General features: G+C 37.0%; 1 protein-coding gene across 4 annotated transcripts in view; it reads right to left on the bottom strand.

The window, feature by feature from the left end:
- Window positions 1–174: 174 nt before the first annotated feature.
- farp2 (FERM, RhoGEF and pleckstrin domain protein 2) overlaps window positions 175–20633 on the bottom strand; it is a 53630-nt gene continuing 33171 nt past the window's right edge. The window contains exons 14-28 of one of the 4 annotated variants that reach the window (XM_026263761.1): window positions 14942–15123; window positions 13823–13912; window positions 13537–13670; window positions 13072–13153; window positions 12741–12978; window positions 12520–12650; window positions 11849–11917; window positions 11680–11769; window positions 7754–7774; window positions 7436–7518; window positions 6422–6540; window positions 6078–6241; window positions 4133–4240; window positions 3895–4046; window positions 175–2379 (exon numbers count right to left, since the gene is read on the bottom strand). In XM_026263761.1, the coding sequence (XP_026119546.1) occupies window positions 2286–2379; window positions 3895–4046; window positions 4133–4240; window positions 6078–6241; window positions 6422–6540; window positions 7436–7518; window positions 7754–7774; window positions 11680–11769; window positions 11849–11917; window positions 12520–12650; window positions 12741–12978; window positions 13072–13153; window positions 13537–13670; window positions 13823–13912; window positions 14942–15123 (1757 nt within the window). In that variant the 3' untranslated portion in view covers window positions 175–2285. Of the gene's footprint in view, window positions 2380–3894; window positions 4047–4132; window positions 4241–4763; window positions 4904–6077; window positions 6242–6421; window positions 6541–7435; window positions 7519–7753; window positions 7775–11679; window positions 11770–11848; window positions 11918–12519; window positions 12651–12740; window positions 12979–13071; window positions 13154–13536; window positions 13671–13822; window positions 13913–14941; window positions 15124–20633 lie in introns of all 4 variants that reach the window. The other 3 variants (XM_026263774.1, XM_026263783.1, XM_026263766.1) reach the window with 3 other exon arrangements.

Here is a 20633-nt window from a genome sequence, read left to right as displayed (position 1 = left end):
TTATTAACTTTTATTTTGTGTAGTGATTTTTCAGTGGAGGGACAGAAATCTCAGTTTTCATTAAAATATCTTAATTTGTGTTTTAATGATGAACAAACTCATACAGGGTGGGATACTGAAAACGATTTTTACTTTATGTGAACTAACCCTTTAAATAGGACAAAAAGAAGAGAATTAAATGTTTACACAGTTCAGTTTTATTTGATATCCCTTCAAAGTCATAACATGAAACTTACTACATGCGGTGTGTACAGGAGCAACGCCTCAGCAACATGCTACACAAAATAAATAGTAAAAGCTGGAGAGAAGCGATTTCATCAAAACTCAGTTTAGTGCCTCTCAAAATAAGACCGGAAACTGAGGGCTTTGAGTAAACTCCCTTTTCTCGTGCTTAGCAATCTGGGATGGAAAACAACCGTTCATCCAACCCTCTTATTGCCAGATACAGAAAACGATTCCAGTCCTTGCATAAAATGTACAAAAAAGGGTGGAGACCATGAGCCCACACAGTGCATTAATGAATTAAGAGGGATTCGAAACGCATCAGACTAGCAGAGCTCATGTGGAGATGACAGCTGCTTACAGTATATTGTTATGAGTGCACAAAGCAACACTGCTTAACACCTGGCCAACCTTTTCAGGCTTCTGCAAGACTTCTTCAGGTCTTTGGTTGGACCCTGTACAGCATGTTGAACGGACAAAGCCAAAAAGCCTTATAAATAGAACTAATAATCCAAGAGGCAAAATAAATCTCCCAAATCAGATGTCTACATATCTGTCTTCATAAAGTGAAGTCGATCAGTAAACATAACACTGTCACACATGCTGTGGGACTTCATCATGCTACTAAAACAACAAATAACTCAACTGGACTTCCATCAAAATTAGACTGTAACAGACACATATACATATACAGTATATATAGATATGCCTTGCAAAAAATATTGGTAGTAAAAAAGAAAAGGAATATTTTTTAGCTTATCAATAGATCATAGGGAAAGAACTTGTAAATTAATTATTAATATGCTTTAAAAAAAAAAAAAATCATATACATTATAATTAAAGGGAACCGTCAGTTTTAGGCTGTTGATCCCAGTTTAAATTTTAGGATTTAGCGGCCGAACGATCTTGCATCGTTGTTGTTTTTTGACAAAACTTCACCAGAACCATTTCCTCTTCCCTGTGTGTAGGGGGCAGAAACTGAAAAAAAGAAGTGCTGTATTGCACTGGATGACCCTCTATCCCCATAAAGGGGTGAGTTTAGACTTGAGCTTATTTTCTGTCAAGTGGCGCACAAATCTAAACTAGTGACATTTGTGAATACATCATTTAAAACATTACACTTAGTTTGGTTAGTGAATATTTTTTGGTCAGTCTTCACTTTAAAATAAATATCTGATTAGTTTTCAGATTTAAAGAAAATCAATGCGGTGAGATCAAAAATCCCCTAAACAGTAAGTCGCTTAATAATGACCTTCAAGACATGCTTTAACCTACGCTGGAAGAGGACAGCACACAATGTACAAACAAATTCAGCTGCCTCATCGTCAAAATAACATTTCTATTCCTCTCCGATTCCTTCCTGTACCAGCATCTCACCATCAGCCCTTTAAAAGTGCCAAGGTGCTCGATCTTAGAACTTAGAAAGGTTTATTGTTTCTAAATCAGCGCTAGTCCTTCATCTCACTTGCACATCTGCACCAGCTGGACTTAATACAAACCCTCTGTTTGTCAGCACTCCATTCAGTAGTATTCAGTCATGTTGTCCCAAGACAAATAATAGAAAGCAATTCTGTAGTCCTGGGACTAGATTTCTACTGAATAAACTGGAGTAACGAGTCAATAATTATATTACCTTATGACGGATTCATCTTAGCGAAGACCTTAAATCCTAAATACAGCAGTAAGTGTAACCTTAGCCAGATAAACACAAACATAACTTCATTCAGTCTAATGTGGTTTTAGAAGAATTCTTTTAGTCTAATGTGGTTCTAGAAAACCAAGACGCCCACTTTTTGTTTCATTAGCAAGAAAACAAGAAGAAAAGATTTAGAGAAGAGAATTACAGAGCGCAATACTGTCCGACCGACTTCTTCAGGCTGAGGTTTCAATAAGCAGCTCAAACTCCCAGCAAGCAGAGAGCTACCAGTCCAGGGTCGAGACTCAAGTTATTATGATGAAGCTTCTCAGAGCCACAAATCAGAAAGGATAAAATGATGATGGTGTGTTTGGGCCTGGCAGACAGTGGGCCCAGCCCTCAGCTCCAGGAGATCCATCTGACACACTCAGCTTCCCCCGTTCATCTCTGCTGGACCTTTGGGTACGAGCAGACTCATGCGTCCCGCGGAGCTCGCTGCACTTTTGATCACCTCCATCCATCTGCAGACATCCCAGCATGTTTTAGCATACCAAATAGCCACTTTATAGAAAAAAAAATAACTAAGCATGTTCATTTAGCATTAATAATAATAAAAAACTTCAAAACTACTATGTATTCAATTGTAATTAAGATATTTTATTTGTATGTTTTTATTAGCAAGAATGAGCAGTTATTTGCAAATAATGATGACATGCAGTATTGTTCAAACATTTGGGGTCACTAAGTGTTTTTTTGGAAGTAATTAATGCTTTAGAAAGGATGCACTGGATTGATCAAATGACATTTATAATGTTGTCAGTGCTGACAGCCTTGTGGGCAGTGCACCAGCATATAGCGCTGTTATGTTACAGTCATCCTGAGCTGGAATCCCGGCTTGAGGACATTTCCCTATCCCACAACCCTCTCTCCCACTTCACGTCCAGTCACCTCTACACTGTCCTATACCAATACAAAGTTTTAATAGGACATTTGGTAGACAGGAAGTGAAATGGAGGGAGGGAGAGAGAGAGAGAGAGAGAGAGAGAGGGGTGGGATTGAGAAATATCCACAAGCTGGGATTCGAACTCGGAATACCCGAAGTGCAATGATGCTATATGTTGACCTGCTGCCCACGAGGCTATCAGCAGTTTAACTTTCTATTCATCAAAGAACCCTGAAAAAAATAAACGTATCATGTTATCCATACAACTGTCTTCAACATTGATAAAAACCATAAATAGTGTGCATATTATAATGATTTCTGAAGGATCATGTGACAATGAAGACTGTGATCAGCAATGTCTGCTGATCACTTGGAATTAATTCAAAAAGTTCTTTTAAATTGTATTAAAATTTTACAGTATCAGAAATGTTACTGGAGCATAAGAGACTTCTTTCAAAAGCATTTAATAAAATCTTACAGATCCCAAACTTTAGGACAGCACTTTACATTAATTTGATTAATTACCAAATCATTAAAATGATACACTGAAATCAGCTGACAATCACATTATGACATAATTAATATGAAACCTAGAATAACCAAAACAATTAAAAAAAAAAAAAAAATATATATATATATATATATATATATATATATATATATATATATATATATATACCGTATTTTTCAGACTATAAGTCGCACCTGAGTATAAGTCGTATCAGTCCAAAAATATGTCATGATGAGTAAAAAAACATATATAAGTCGCACTGGACTATAAGTTGCATTTATTTAGAGCCAAGAATCAAGAGAAAACATTACCGTCTACAGCCGCGAGAGGGCGCTCTATGTTTTCAGTGTAGACTACAGGAGCACTGAGCAGCATACAGCGCCCTTTGGCGGTAATGGTTTCTATTGGTTCATTTGTCTTAGTTAATTTCTCTCGGTTCATGTCAATATAATTTTGATAAATAAGTCGCACCTGACTATAAGTTGCAGGATCAGCCAAACTATGAAAAAAAGTGTGTATATATATATATATATATATATTTATATATATATATATATATTTATTTATTTTTTTTAACCATACCTTTCAAATGTATACTCGCTCTCTGCCCTGAAGAAGTAAACATGGGACTTGAACTGCAGTTTGAAGACGTACTCCTTATGAATGCTATCTGATTCCCCTGGGGTGCTGACTGTGTAACCTAGCAATGGCAGACTGGCCAGGGGGAAGTCATCCTGCAACAAAAACAAGAATTATCCAGACCTTTAGACCTTCTACAGGAACTTTAATCTTTCACAATATATCAAACAGCTGTTATTACCTGGTGTGTCTTATAGAAGAACAGGCAGAAGTTGGTGAAGACGACCCAGAGTTTCTGCCAGCCGTTGCTGTTCTTGAACTTCCTCAGGAGGTAACCAGACAGCTGGTTCTGTAACGGAGGACGACAGGACGTTTTAAAATTCAACTGCTGCAACACAGCTGCAAGAAGCCCTCATTCACAAGAGTCCACTGGTGCTGCATTAGAGTTTAATGAAAAGTACAGCTGCACAAAACACAGAAAGAATAAGCTGAAGAAGAGAGGACCACTTTTCCAAATGAGCAAAAAGAGAAATCACAAGATAGACTCTTCTTTCTACACATTTCTCATGGGTCAGTTTTGATTTATTTAATGATGATATTTTTGTGATATAAGGTCAGATGTATCATCAATCAGGCCTAGTTTTTGTAATATATAGCCCTACATAAACCGATAGATAGATAGATAGATAGATAGATAGATAGATAGATAGATAGATAGATAGATAGATAGATAGATAGATAGATAGATAGATAGATAGATAGATAGATAGATAGATAGATAGAGATGAATTTAGATAATTAAGGATCACTGTATTTTAATGATTTGTGACATTTTCATATTCAAGTGAAGGGCTTCAAAACCTCGTTGGTACCTGGTTCATGCGCAGATAATCACTGAGAGAAAGGTTCTGGTTTCTGTACCAGCACACATGAGTGATCGTGTTGGGTCTCTGGCCCTGACCGAGCAGGAACCGAGGGGGGAGCTCTGGAGACACGGCTGGAGAACTGAACACTGAGAGCAGGCAGGCAAACACAGCAAGGAGGACAGATCGTGTGATGCAGAGAAAGTGATCAAGACAAAAAGGACAACAAGAAGCAAAAGAGAAGAAGAACAGAGGACACAGAGTGTTAGAAAGTTAGCTTACAATCCCTAAGAAAGGAAAAAAAAAAACAGATAGAAAATTCTTAAAATCGGTTTAAGAAATGTTAGAAGAAATGAAGCATCCATGAAAATGTTTATTAATTCATTCAATTTCATTCCAAAAGGCAGTTACTGATGGACACACAGAGAGGAAAATATGTTACGGACATAAAGACATGGAAGGGGAAGGGTGGAGAAGCTACTGGATGGGGTGTAACTGGAAAATATGAGGGTGAAGAAAAAGAAGACAGCAACAGAAAAAGATCCAAGAGTCTTCGCCCCTCATTCACAAGCTACGGTTGCAGTCCAGACCTCAACAGCCAGCCTCAGAGACGTGTGTGTGTGTGTGTGTGTGTGTGTGTGTATTCATGTCTGTAAAGCTCAAACTGGGTGAATCTCTCAAAATACTATTTTCACCACAAAATTAAAATAATATAATGGTTTGAACTGGTATTTAAACACAGTATTAAACACTAAAAATATTATTCACACCGAATTTTATGATAAAAAAAAAATGGGTTGGAGAGCTTGAGAATTGTTTTCTTTTTGCATTACAGTACATTACAGTGAAAATGTTTATAGCTGATGTGAAAATAATTGATAATTAATAATAAGAATAATACAATAACAATAATATATAAGTTGTAAGTAGATGATACACTTAAAAAAATAAATGAACTTATTAAACAGATTATCTAAAAAGGAAATGTGTCTAAATTTATTGTAGAATATCTGTTGTACTGAATTAGCAGAAAAACATACAAAAATATGATTGCAAAGGATTATATTTTTTCATTACAGTATTGACAAATTCAAGGTAATAATAATAAATGCAAGTACTGAATATATGACCAAAAGAAAGAAAGACAGAAAGAAAGAAGTCTTATTATTATCCAAAATATTTGTTTCTTTTGATTCTGTGGTGAAATAAGACCCAAACACTACAGTCAGGTTCCTTCATTTGTACACTACAGCTGTAGTAAAGACCTACACAATCAGTCTCCATGAATGTGTGTGTGTGTGTGTGTGTGTGTGTAAATGCTACCTCCACGGCTAGGCTGTGGTCAGACATAGAGACGCTGGTGTTGCGGTGCCAGCACACATGCATGGTGGTGTTGGCCCTGTGGTGGCTCTGCTTGTCCAGAGAGCAGCGGGAAGAGTTCATGTCATCCTCAGACTCCTGCTCCAGAGACACTTCATCCGATGATCCTTATGATTGTGCGGAGCGAGAGGAAGAAAGGAGGAGAGGGGAGAGAGAGGAGGAGGAGCAATCGGAAGGGATGGGGTTTACATCTACTTGAGGATCAGTGATAAGGAGACTAAGGGACAAGAATACATCACTTCCTGCACAGTGGATGAATACATTGCAAGCAGGCTTGAGATACTTACTGTTGGAGCGATCACACAGGCTTGGGTCCAACAGAAGATCTGATTTCTCCTGACATTTCTTTGACATGTCAATAGCCATGTTCAGATCTTCAATCCATTTGTTCATCTCTACCTTGGAGCTGTGGAGGAGAAAGAGGCTCTTACTGAAAGATGATGAACAGCAAAGATAAATATTAAAGGCACAGTTCACCCAAAAATGAAAATTCGGTCATCATTTACTCACCCTCAAGTCCTTTTTCTTCTGTTCTCTGTTCTGCTGAACATAGAAGATATTTTGAAGATTGCTGGTAATAGTTAATAGTGCTTACTGACTTCCATAGTGTGGGCAAAATAGTTTGTATATGTCAATGAGGAGCAGCAAGTGTTTGGTTATTCACATTCTTCAAAACATCTTTTGTGTTCAGCAGAAGAACAAAATTGGAATGATGACAGTAAATGATGACAGAACTGTTCTTTTTAGGTGAACTATCCCTTTAAAATAAATGTTTATTTGAATATAAAAATAATAAAATACTACTGTTAATAAAAAAAGTTTCTTATGCTCACCCAGGTTACATTTATTTGTAAAAAAATATATATAAAAAAGATTTTTAAGCAGTCATTACTCCAGTGTTCAGTGTCTTTACTTTAGAAATTATTCTGATATGCTGATTTGGTGATCAAGTAACATTTCTTGCTATTATTGGCTGTGTTGCTTAATACCAGTTACACGTTACATGTACATACTAATATAATAACAATAAATTATGCATAAATACATGCAAATAACCCTAAACCAATCCCTAATTCTTACCCAAAGCATATAGTAAATACGTGGTTAATTGATATTATTCAGTACTTAAATGTAGAATTACATTGTAACAAGAACACCTCGAAATAAATTGTAACCAACTGTTCTTTATTTTTTTAACATTAAAACCCAAATTTCTCAAGCAAATCAAACCTAAAATTCATCGTGATTCCCAGTCCTACTTAAACACGGTGTGAAAACACTTTCTTTCATATGCACTTTACCTAGCTGCCACAACAATGGTCCTCTGAGCAGAATATATGGTGAAACAGTGAGGAACAGACCACTCATTCTCACTCTCCTCCACCTGCAAAACATTTAAACACAGTCCAGAGTTAAACTTATCTGTATGACTCGGGATAATGTGACTGATCTCATCCCAAAGTGTCAATAATCTACTTGTTAACATCCGGTCTACTAGCAATCTTCGTTTCTATCGATGCTGGGGAGGGACAACAGAAGGAGCTGAGAGGGAAATGCAAAGGCTGACTTTCGAGGTGTTGTTTGGGAGTGGAGGATTCTGGGATTTTCTTCATACTCACCGGAGCGTCCAGCACAATGAGCTGCAAACAGGAGTGAAGCATAGACAAGTCCATGAACAGTATGTACGTTATAATGCGTTTCTCATTTGGTAATACAGACTACTGTTCAAAAACGTTTCAATGTTTCTGAATGAAACCTCTAATGTTGTTCACCAAGCCTGCATTTATTTGATCACAAACACAGTAAATACAGTAACATTGTGAAATATCATTACAATTTAAAATAGCTTTTTTATTTTTCGTTTATGTTTATGTCTGTGATTTCTCAGTACTGTCTGTCTTTTTTTAAGCTGAAAACAACCCAGACTACTCTTCTCCTTCTCCGCACATGACAGTCCTTACCAGCTCTTGTAAGTGTATCATTAAACATTCATCTTGTATGAATTGTTGGCCAGGACAGCGTGTACATTTCAATTGTCGTTAACGGCAGACACTACAAATAAGGCCTGAAAGATCACTGCTTTATGAAAACAAAGCTAAGATGCGAGACAGTGCAGACGTTTGGAGGTAAATGCCAGTGTAAACGTCATTTATCCCCTGCCTGCCTGTGTACTTTCATCTGAGAGCTCTCCAGCAAACCACATTAATTCTAACTTCACCTTAAAAACAGCATGCTACAGAGAAAACCTGATTCTCATGTTTAAAGATGGACAAATCTTAACAGAATGTTTGGACAGAGTCATTTATCAAAAAGGCCTTTTAATATGCCTGATACTTTACTATCCAATATTCCTCATACTTTACTATCCCATAAGGCCACACACACATTCTATGTAAAACAATTATTTAACTTTTTTAAATTGATTTGCTATAGACCTGTCAGATGAAACATGGAATTAATGTTTTCTCAGGATCCAATATTGTTCAATAAATGCTAGACATAGGCTGATCCGGTTTAAAGGTGCCATCTGTAATGTTTGGAAAAAAAATCAAGTCATACTCCACATTCCATAACAGATGGGGGCAGTATGCCTCAATAAAGTGAATTGGTCTACTCTAGAGTAACAAACGAGAAACGGCATAGTCTCTATGCACCGCCCCTACTTTCACAACAACACTACAGCCATAGCCGAAGCCTAACCGGGGAAGTCGTGGCCTAATGGTTAGAGTGTCGGACTTCCAATCGAAGGGTTGTGGGTTCTAGTCTCGGGCCGGACAGAATTGTGGGTGGGGATAGTGCATGAACAGCTCTCTCTCCACCTTCAATACCACGACTTAGGTGCCCTTGAGCAAGGCATCGAACCCCCAACTGCTCCCCGGGCGCCGCAGCATAAATGGCTGCCCACTGCTCCGGGTGTGAGCACCAGTGTGTGTGTGTTCACTGCTCTGTGTGTGTGCATTTTGGATGGGTTTAATGCAGAGCACAAATTCTGAGTATGGGTCACCATACTTGGCTTTCACTTTCACTAACTGTGCGTTCACACCACCGGCGTATAGAGCGTCAAAAATCGCTCTTGCCGCTCTGCTCACGACGCTGCAGAAAGATTTGTGATTTAGATTTGTGTCTAATGTAGATCGAATTTATTTTGTATTTAAAGCGGCCGCAAAGCAAACAAGCTTGTTGATCTCGTGCAGTCTAACCACAAGGAGTTATAACCTCATTAAATATTGTTGTGGATGAAATATTAGGATCCTTTACTTAAAATGAACAAATCTCAGACACCTTGGTCCACGTATCACTTTTAATTTATTTTTTTATGTCCCTGTAGGCAAACAGGGACACATCATAGATTAATACAAACGCTAAACAGCAATAATCAACCTGTCCTTTATTCTGCTTGAGAACTAATGTGCCAACTCTCAAGCATTCACCGTGAGACACACGCAATTGACTCTTTTCACAAGCTTTCACGCCACACATCAATTTTTTCACGCACAGAAAAGCAAAGAGGACACGGAGACCAACAGACTAGACAGAGCAGGTTAGTTATGATACATAGGGCTGTGCAAAAAATCGAATGCGATTTTCATGCACCTCTCATCATCAGTAAAGACGCTCCTGTAATTAGAAGTATATCTCCAGCATGTGCATTCAGATCAGGGGTTGCCAGGTTTTCACAACAAACCCTGCCCAGTTGCTTCTTAAAACTAGTCCAAAACTAGCCCAATCGCGTTTCCGGGAGGTTCCCCGATAAAAATTGCTTCCCGGGGTTAAAAAATAAATTTTTGGGAAGGGTTTCCATGGTAAAATTAGCATTTTAGGGGGTAAATATCACATTATTGGTATTGGGATTGCTTCAAACCGCGGACATGAAAAACAACCGCAGACTTGGCAACACTGGTTCAGGTGGAGCGGCAGTAACTGCACAGAGCCTTAGTCTACCGACAACTAACACAAAATCGACAAAGAATCGCCTGCGATTTTAACATCGATTTTGTGTAGATTGTCAGTGAATTACGGCCCTGTGTAGTAAATGCCAACCAATGTTGCCAAGTCTGTGGTGGTTGTTTTTCATGTCCACTGGTCACAGCGACCCCAATACAAATAACGTGATATTTAGCCCCTAAAATGGGATTATACCAAGGCAACCCTGCTAAAAAAAACTATATTTTAACCCCAGGAAGCAATGTTTTATCGGGGAATCTTCTGGAAGCGTGATTGGGCTAGTTTTGAGAAGCAACTGGGCAGGATTTGTTGTGAAAACCTGGCAATCCTGATCTGAACACACGTGGTGGAGATATACTCCTAATTACAGGAGCGTCTTTACTGATGAGATGTACATGATTAAAGACATGCACAGCCCTATATAATAAAATGGGTAACGTTAAGTTATAGCTAGCTAATTATCAAACGCAGCTACGGTTAGCCATCGCTAACATTAGCACGTTTATCGAACAGCCTTCGATACATTTCTATGTTATAACTTCCCGAAAACAAATACACAAACATATAAAACAAACGTCTAGCGAAATACTAACAGCATCTAACTTGCAAGTTCTGAGTCGAACCTCATTTCTTTCAGGTCCATCAGTTGTCTCCAGCGATTAAAAGCAGTGCCGATGTTTACTTTGGTATTCTTATCAGATGCCAAGGGTTTCAGCTATCCTTCCGCTCTCTTCTCTGAACTGAAAGTAGTCGGCTGTACTTTCCACACGATTGACATCAGGTCCAGGTACGCCCTGCGAGTTATTCGTGTATTGCAGGTTGGCTGGTGGTTATGTCGCCCGCATACCGCCTCCCACGGCCGAAACTGGTATTACAACACCTGCCGGGCCAGGGCTAGTAATGCTAATGCTAATTAAGGTTGATATCTCTGCAGCACTATAACTTGACATTTTTTTAATGACATCATCGCCCTTATTTCTTCTCATTCTTTTGATGAGTGTAGGTCATGTTATGGATATTTTTACCTCAATTTCTGCATATGGCACCTTTAAGGTAGTGCATAGATTTTATTGTTTCAAAGTTAGATGTGAGGAGTGGGGCCGGGCCGAGAGCCGTGGGAAGGATGAGAGAGGACCAGGCCTGGGTTTTATTTTTTGCTTGTTTTTAGGTCGTCTCGTCCGCGAGGGGCTGTCGCACTGTTTTGTGTATATTTTATTATTAAAGTTTCATTTTGAATGTCTGCCGGTTTCCGCCTCCTCCTTCCTGTGATTATGAAGTTTGTATATCGTTACACTAGACTAAATTAAATATACAACACTATTTCTCCATTAGCTATGTGATCGATGTAAAGCAACAGAGGGCTCTCTATAGCATCTGTTCTGGTTTTGTCCTAAACTGTTTGGTTTTTGGAGTAATATTTTTGACTTTTTTTTCAAAGGGTTTGGAAATCATGTGACAATGTTCAGCACACTGCTGTTTTGAAATGCGCATCACTTCATAACACTTACTGTTTCGCACGCCACAGCGGTACACGGTTTACTTCATTCAGTATGCAGTTTGCTAGTATTCCCCCTCTAAAATAATTCCTGGTGATACTCACAATCATCCCATGCAGAGGAAGCTGCCCGTGAACTTTGAACTGATTGGTTGCAGTCACCCCTTTGCTTGTGTACAGCAGCATGTCTGAAAACTGCATGGAGAAGGTTTTGGTTAACACAGAGAGAAGTTCAAATCAAAACCGCCAAATAAGAATAAAAGTTCAGTCTTACGAGAAAAAACATCCTTTGCTGCAGACCCTTTTTGGTGAGCTTGTAGAGGCAACCTTCCCTGATAAATTCCTGGAGAAGAAGCAGGGCGAAAAAATGAACTGGATAGCAGACAAAATTAATTGTACTTTAACATGTTTATCCCACAACACTTAATGACTTTAATTAATTATAGCAGCAAACTGCAAATCCAATTTCCTTGTTTTTCTGGAACTCTTCATTTTGTAAGACGCTCATATGCAAGGCTGAATCAATGACGTCTATTGTGTTCCTTCCAAGCTCTAACCACTACATTACTATCATCCTGCCAGCGGCGTACCACAAATCTTTAGGCAGAGAAATGAGACGAAGAATCCCATGACAATGAGTGTTTGTACAGAGGTTAAATAACTTTTCCAGTGAAGAATATTGCTGTTATTTTGGGTATTATAACCCTCTTTTAAATACGTTTCTCGATAATTTGTCTATCTCAGATTAATCTTTTATCTTACAGATTTCTGCCACATAAAATGTGTAAATCTAGCAATGCAGAGTTAGATTTTATACTACTTGGCAAAATACCATGACCAGAGTATAACTGTCTCGTAACTGGAAGGAGATATTTTGGATGCCAGTTCATCCACCCACTTTGAGGAACCAAAATAAAAATACAAATGTACAAGGTAACAACTCACTCTTCCCGGAGCCGTGAGGTTCTCAATGCCAATCAGATCCCTCTGAAGTTCTGTCAGCTTCTGGAAGTTCTCCAGTCGAATCAGACTGCTCTGCAGCTGAGCAGCAATCTCTGCAACTTCTTTCAGAGCCTCTGCAAAAATGCAACATGTATGTTCATTATCACGCTCAGATCTTAAAGAATAAAATGAATCAACTGATATTTAGCTGGTAGCATGCTTACCTTTGCAGTCATCGTAGTCTCTGTGCTGGGGGGCGTAATGCTTACACAGACGCTCCAGGATGAGTTTGTAGTGCATGAGTCTCTGGATGGGCTTCAGCAGGAAGGTGTTGAGGGGCAGGTAGCACACCTTCTGCAGCTCAAACTCCTTATACACCGTCTCCAGCTTCTTCACACGCTTTGTGGCTTTCTCAAGCTCTGTTAACACCTCATCATGCTTCTGCAGATAGCCTGTGAACTCCTGAGATGAATGATGGATGATCTGAATACTTGCACCAATAATCAAATTAAAATTCAAGTCGTTCTCGCTTGTAGAACTGAACTATAACCTCACCTTCAGAGCACACATGTTGTGCAGCATAACATCTCCAATTCGTTGGTAATCTCCTTTTACGTGAGCGTTAGAGCGACCCTCCCTGTGAACATGTGAAAATGATCAACGGCTGAGACAAAACAGGATTTCCGTAATAAGTCCTTTGAGGCAAAAACCGAGCGAGAACAGCAAGAATTGGACCTTGAAATAAACTGAGACCAAATTTGTGTTGCTAAAACTAGTATTAATTATTAATCATACAATAGAAGGCATATAGTAGATTGCATACAACAATTTTTTTGTTGATGTTGATAATTTAGAGGCCTTTGAAATTTGTGTATCAATATAATGGAGCAGGCTTTATATATATATATATAGATATATATATATATATATATATATATATATAGATATAGATATAAATTAAAATTATTTAACACTCTCATATGCAAAACAAGTTAGGATTTGATAAATAAGAGCTGGTACCAGAGAGCCAGCCTTTGGTCAATCTCTTTGAGAAAGCCTCTGTGGAACTCATAGATGGGGTCAATGTTGGAGAACAGGAGGGTCATGAGACCCTCAGGCATCGCGTTTTCTTTAATCACTGCACTGCGGAACCACTGAGGACACACGCACACAACAATGTGATGAGACACAGTTCAAAGCCAAAAGATCGTCTAAATTAAACCTCAAAAGATCATCCACACAGCTAAGTGACACCACACAGGAAACATTGCACAGACAAGCCTCCCACACTAACAGCTCTGCTCACCACTGTGATGACCTCCAGATCCTTCAGGTACGTCCGCTCTGTTGTCAGAATCTCTTTAGCAATGAAGTAGGCTTTGTCGGTGGGATATCTCTGGAAATAAAAGCACACTTAAAACCACTCTAAGATAAGCGGATTTAAGCTCTCGAAACACTATTTAATATGGCAAGTTAATTGATCTATTTTATGTTCTATGAAATTAATATGGAATGTAGAACATGAAGAGTTAATGCAGAACACAGAAACAAGAACTTAACTTTGAAATTAATAACCGACTTAGAATTTATATGTAGACCTAGAACCAAGAATTTATCCATAAAATTCAGCTTTTCAGTATTTAGTATTACTTTCAGTTACTTAGAACTTCATGCAAAACCCAGAAATGAATAGAAAAACTAATGTAGAAGACAACCTTGAATACACAACCTAGAATTTATGCAAGTTAACTGTCAGCATGGTTCAGAAATTAGAAGTTAAGTGCAGAATTTCTCTTAGGAATTCATGTAAAACTTCAAACATAGAGGTTAATATAAAAATGCATGTAGAAGTTAGCCAAGAACACACTGTCAAACTGAAACAACAAACCTAAAATTGAACTTAATAGGTTAATCTAGAACCTTGAACTTATAACACAGAACTTAGTGGCTAGAAATGAAAGTGAGACATAAAATCCACAGGTTAACATTGAAACTAATGTAATAATTTCACTTACAAGTTTAACATAAAACATATAATGTAAGGTAGAACCTAAAACTCTTTTTAACCTAACTTCAATTAACTTGGAAATATTTCATGTAATTTTTCTAAATGCTATTACATATTTAAAATGTCAATGTCTGATAAGTCTATAAAAGTTGAGGTGGGGGCCAGGGGGTTATTTTAGGTTGGCTGTGCACACCAAGGTTAGCAAAAAGTTATAAAGCTTCTTAATCAAACCTAAAATCAAAGGGTCATCGTCGTAACCTACAATCTAGCAAATCCCATCAAAGACCACGCAAGCCAAATGATTCGCTCTCATTTCTTCAAACTTAATCAAATCCGAGGATGCCCTGAGCTGGGCTTCAACAGAAAACATTTTGAACTCTTTTTCTGCCTGGGCAGGTTGGCATGCGATCATTGTACCTTCCTCCTGCCCTCTTCGTCTTCCTCTAGTCTGGTAGTTCCCACCTCATTCAAGATGGGGCTCTGCAGGGGTGAAGGCGCCTGGCCGGGAAGACTGAGAGTGGACATCTGGAAAGAGGGCGACAGGCACAGAGGACCCTCGATGTTGAAGGGAGAGGGCAGTGGGCTGTCAGTGGCAGAGTCTAGGGGATAAAACAACAAAGGAAGAACATTAATGCTGTTGAAACAACAACAACAACAATAATAATAATAATAATAATATAAATGTAAATAGTTTAGATGTTTATCAAATTTTATTATATATATAATTTTTATAAAAAATGTTTTTATAATAAATCAAATGTTTAGGAGCTTATTAAAATTAAATAATTAAAAAATATTGTAATTTAAATACTAAAAAACTACTACTGCTAATAAAATGTTTAAATAGTAATCACTTCGCATTAAATGCACCTTGCACTTATGCAATAGAAACCACTCATTTATGCATTTAGAAACGGTTAATGCAATAAGTATGTCTTTATTTTTTTTATTAAATCAGATGATTCTGTGGTTTTAAATGGTGATTTAAAATGCATGTCATAACATGGCAAAAAAAAAAGTCAAAACCAATTCTGCAACAGCAATTCTGACAAAGCAGACAATAAAAAACAATTTTACCACATGCTATGACCTGAAAAGCAATGAACGTTTAAACCACACCTACTGTATATAAAAAGGGATAAATACAAGAAGGTGGAAATGGTTTCAGCACACGAGGGAAAACAAGAATGTAGAGGCTGGGCATAAACAAGGAACTGCAGATAGAAAAAGGTGGCTTTACGACCCGGAAATAATTCCTGCAGAGGATTATCAGCGATACTGCTGGGCTGGTGAGCCGGCAGTGGTTTACAGTTTAACTGGAGTGTCCCAGCAGGGATGACATAAGAGGAGAGGGGAGGGAGAGAAGGGGTCCGGAGCCGGGGTTTGGCAGCCAGCCTGAACAAACACACACTAGAACGAGGCTGTGGAATGTAGCATAAGAAGTGTGTCTGAAACTCTAAAACAACAGACAGACTCATGCTAGATTGGGTTTACTTTCACAGTTGGTAACGAATCTATTGTTAGTTCATTAGAGTTATAAACTATAGATGATACATGTGTATCAACACAGTTTAACAGAAACGTTTTGTTAATACAAAACATGCATTCTGAATTATTCACAAATAGTATCATCAATTGGTAAGAAATGATCTGTTAAAACAAATATAATGATTAGATACGAAGCACAGGATTTATTTCACTTTATTTAAAAAGGTATGACTTTAAGCTACTTAACTTATCGGTTAAGCACAGATAATGAAGACAAGTGTTTTTATTGTTAACTAAAACTAAACGTGCTAAAATATTTTTCAGCTATTAAAATAAAGTAAAAAAAGAAAGTTGCCTCAGCAACTTACTGAAATGTTTACGCAATAAACTTACTAAAATAAAAAAAATAAAAAAAATGAAACTTACAAATAAAATGAAACATTTCTAAAACTAACAATATAAATTCAAAATATTAATGCTTTTATAGTATAATAATTAACACTAAAATAACATTGATTACATTTATGCTGAATTCCTACACTGAACACTGATGAGCCAAAAGGGAATCAACATAGAGGGCAAATGGACATCTGATAAGGGCTCAGCATTAGAACTGTTTACAAATTCAGCTTATTTATTTCCTGATGCTAGAACGGTATTTGCAACCACGTTCACTTAAGATTTTTTACAAGCTAAAATGGATAAAGTTACTTGAATTAGCAACAAAAGACCAGCACATTACACAAAAGTGAATTGATCCTTGATTTACTGAGCATTCCCTTATTTGTAACATTTATACCTATAGGTAAAGGATTCAAAATGACACATTCTCTACAACTAGTTTTAGCATTGCTCCCACTTTCCTGCCCATCGCCTCATGTTTCCTCTAGTATTTTAGTTCAACCACAAACTCAGAAAAAAGATGATAAATAGGTGGCTCAAGATGTTGTTGACACTGGCACTGATCCATGCCATTGAGAACAGCTCCTTAAATATAGAACTAATCAAAATAACACTGCAAACCACAAATCCTGAAAAACCCATTAAGGTCACATCCTCATAAAAAAAGAATTCCAGTAGTTTTAAGAAAACTGTATTAGGTTTTAATGAACACCATATTATAGTTGCAGTAGGTAAGGTATGGACACAGGTTATTACAGGGGATAATGTAGTTTCTGATTTTAACGTCATTTGCTGCACTTAAATAATTTTTAAAAGGGTACAAAAAAAGCCTGAAATCCCAGTCACCCAGTTTTTTTTTTTTTTTTTTTTTTCAAAAGGGAAAATATGTAATGCACACACACAAGTACACCATTTTCACACTAGTACATTAAGGACCTTGTATTTATTTAGCTCTTAATTTCAGAACTAAAAATTAAGAATGTTATACTGAGGAAGCACAAAGAAGAGCACAAGGAAGGTAAAGAAAGGCAAATCTGGTCAGGTTCTCTTTTGTCATCAGATCCCACTAGGAATACCTCTTTTTATTGTATTAAAAACATACTTAAATGTTGTTTCTTTTGCAGTATTTTGATTCATTGTTACTTAAATTTGTGAATTGATAGCATTTATATTTGAAATAATTTGAACATTTACATTAAAAGCCTAAAAAAAAAAAAAACTATGCAAAAAACGTGTGTGTGCGCAATGTAGATTGTTACAAATACCGAAAAAATAATATTAATTTGAGATGCCAATTGATGTTTTTCCCTACCATAAAATTTCTTATAAGAAACACTTAAACAGCCACATTGAAAAAAAAAAAATCATTTTTGTGCCAAAATTTAAAGTGTGCATGTCAACCAATCAGAACACATCACTAGCTTAAAAAGAAAAAAAAAATCAATTTATCCGGGAGTAAAAATAAATGGTGACCTTCAATACTTACTATGGAGTGTATCTACTGTTTAAAGAGAGTGTATTGTGTATTTTGAAATATACCTAAACTACTAGGATGTGTTGGGCGAGTGCTAAAAATGGTTCATAGCTATACATTAGAATAATCATGATCCGTAATACAGAAAAACTCTTCAGGGACAACAGTGTGATATTAATAAACACTGATAGAGCACACTGTGATTATATATTAGTCCACACTCAAAAACAGTCCTGTAACTGGCACACATTCACAATCTGAGATACTGACGTGTTTGACAGAAATAAGACATATTTGAGCTAAATAAAAATTGGTTCCTTAAAAAAAAATAAAGCTGCTTTGTGTGTCAAATGGACAGTGCAATCTAAACCACAACAGCTCTCAAAAAGCAAATCGTTTACTATGATTGAAATGAGAGAAGATGACTAGACCAGGAACATTATGGGTTTCCATTAGTGCAGGCTTTGTGAAGCTGAGTTAAAGTAAAACAGTTTCTGAATTAAAGTATTATTTAGTTTTTAAAAAAATGGTTAATTTGTACTTCACTGGTGACGTTATAAAGTAGATTTGGCAACACTTAATAATAATAATAACGGTCAATACAAGGAGAAAGTCAAAGTCATGTCCATGGCTCCTGATGTGAAGTAAGCACCGTTGGATGGCCAAATGGTGCCTTGCCCAGAGTTTAAGAGCAGCCCAGGCCTGCCCTCGCTTGTGGGAGTAGAGAGAGGCTCCAGTAGTTTAAAACCATAGGATGCAAATGAAGATTAAATGGGCCATCTTTCGCTTGCTCTCAAAATGACAATGAGAATGGATTCTTATGGGTATTAATACTAAAATGGTTGTTGTTTACTACAAAATAGTTCACCTTAGTTGCAAATGGAACAATTGAGTTTAGTTAGGTTTAGTTACCATTATATTCACCACTTTGACAGGAGATACTGGGTGGAGAAAGCAAATGTAATCAATTTTAATCATTAAATGGGACTGAAAGAAAGGCAAAGGACAGAAGAGCCTGAGTCACACAGTGAAGTAAAGCAGAGTGATATGGCAGGATATTAAATGGGATTTCAAGAAAGGAAGAGGAAATGACACAAACTCTCATCTTGAGCTCACAGAACTCAATGTACTCATGGCACACAGACAGAGTTATTCACTCCAGACCCCAGAACAGAAACCCAAGGTATTTATGAGGTCTGGATGTCATACAAAAACACAACTGCACGGAGCCGGTGTTACCTATTAAGGCTCTGTGTAATAGTTTGCATCATTAGCAGTGTCGCTTATATAATGCATTAAGTGAGGCATTAATGGCAATTAAAGATCAAGTTCATCCTTGAAAAGAGACACCCAAAGGTAATAAGGACAGACAAAAGAAGTGTTTTGAAAGCAAACCTGCAGTACTTGTAGAATAGACCACTGCAAGAACACAGTGGATACACAAAAGTGACACAGAAAAGACAATACTTCAACAAATTATGTTACCTGAATCATTTCCAAAAAGCTATTTGATAAATGGCAGAAAGTCCACCAATTTATATAAATCAAATACAAGGCACAAGCAAATAGCTCCTAAACTTAAGGTGAGAAATGTACACTACATTCATAGAAATGTGCCAAAACTTGATGTACTGTTAATGATGGAAACATTTGACTTTTTCAAACCGTTATCGGGGACCACTGACTGTCAGGTCCAAATGTTCCTACGTGCATGAGGTTAGGATTCAAGCTCTAGACTACATTCAATTTCTTAGCAGTTGTATTGACAGCACATTACAATACTCGAGTTGAACCACTTACATTCTTCAAATGGAAAGTAAAAAGCTACGCTACTGTTCAAAATTCTGGGGTCTCACGATTTTTTTAAAGAAATGAATACCTTTATTTTACACAGGCACATTAACCTTGATGAAAAGTGATGGTAAAGACATGCAAGTTACAAAATACTTCTATTTCAAATGCTGTTCTTATCAGCTTTGATCATTCAAAATTAACGAATTACGTAAGTAGCACAACTGTTCACAACTTTGACAGTAAAAAATGTTTCAAGCACTAAATTATATAAGATATATAATAAATGTATATTAAAATAGAAATAATTATTTTACATTATAATAATGCCACAATTTTACTGTATCTTTGATCAAATAAATTCTGGCTCATAGACACAATAGACAAAAAGCATTCAAATAAATCTTACTGACCCCAATCTTTTGAACTTGAGTGTCTATGTTTAGTGTTTATTTATGTGCAGACCATGGGATAATGACTTCAATAGTCTGCAATAAAAAATTATTTATAATAAGAAAATTTATAGATCTACACTGGAAAGCAACATGCACATATCCAAACAAAGTTAAAAAAAGGTCAAAATACTAATTCGCAAATGGCTCAAATTTGATACCAAAAAAGTGTTTTTGTTATGCATACATGCAACAATGACCAATCTGTGTCTGTAGCTGTGAATTTAAATGCAGTCATGTAGACCAATCAGAATAGCTGAGACGCAATGCATGTCTGACAGGTAAACAGCAGGGGGCAGAGTGGAGCGCCTAACTCTAAAACAACAAAAACAATAACTGCTCAAATTTGCTCTTAGCAGCAATGGCTGTCAGGCCCACTGCTAATTAAATCCCAGCCCTGAGTAGAGTGGTTCATTACTGGAATAGACTCGTGCAGTTATCCTGATACAAAAGTACCTTCATAGATGCATGTAAAGTTTATCTTTATAATGTACAGTATATT

This window comes from Carassius auratus, chromosome 6 (genome assembly GCF_003368295.1).
Source record: "Carassius auratus strain Wakin chromosome 6, ASM336829v1, whole genome shotgun sequence".
Taxonomy (NCBI): domain Eukaryota; kingdom Metazoa; phylum Chordata; class Actinopteri; order Cypriniformes; family Cyprinidae; genus Carassius; species Carassius auratus.
Note: the sequence above shows the minus strand (reverse complement) of the source record. Positions and strands in the feature narration are given on the sequence as shown.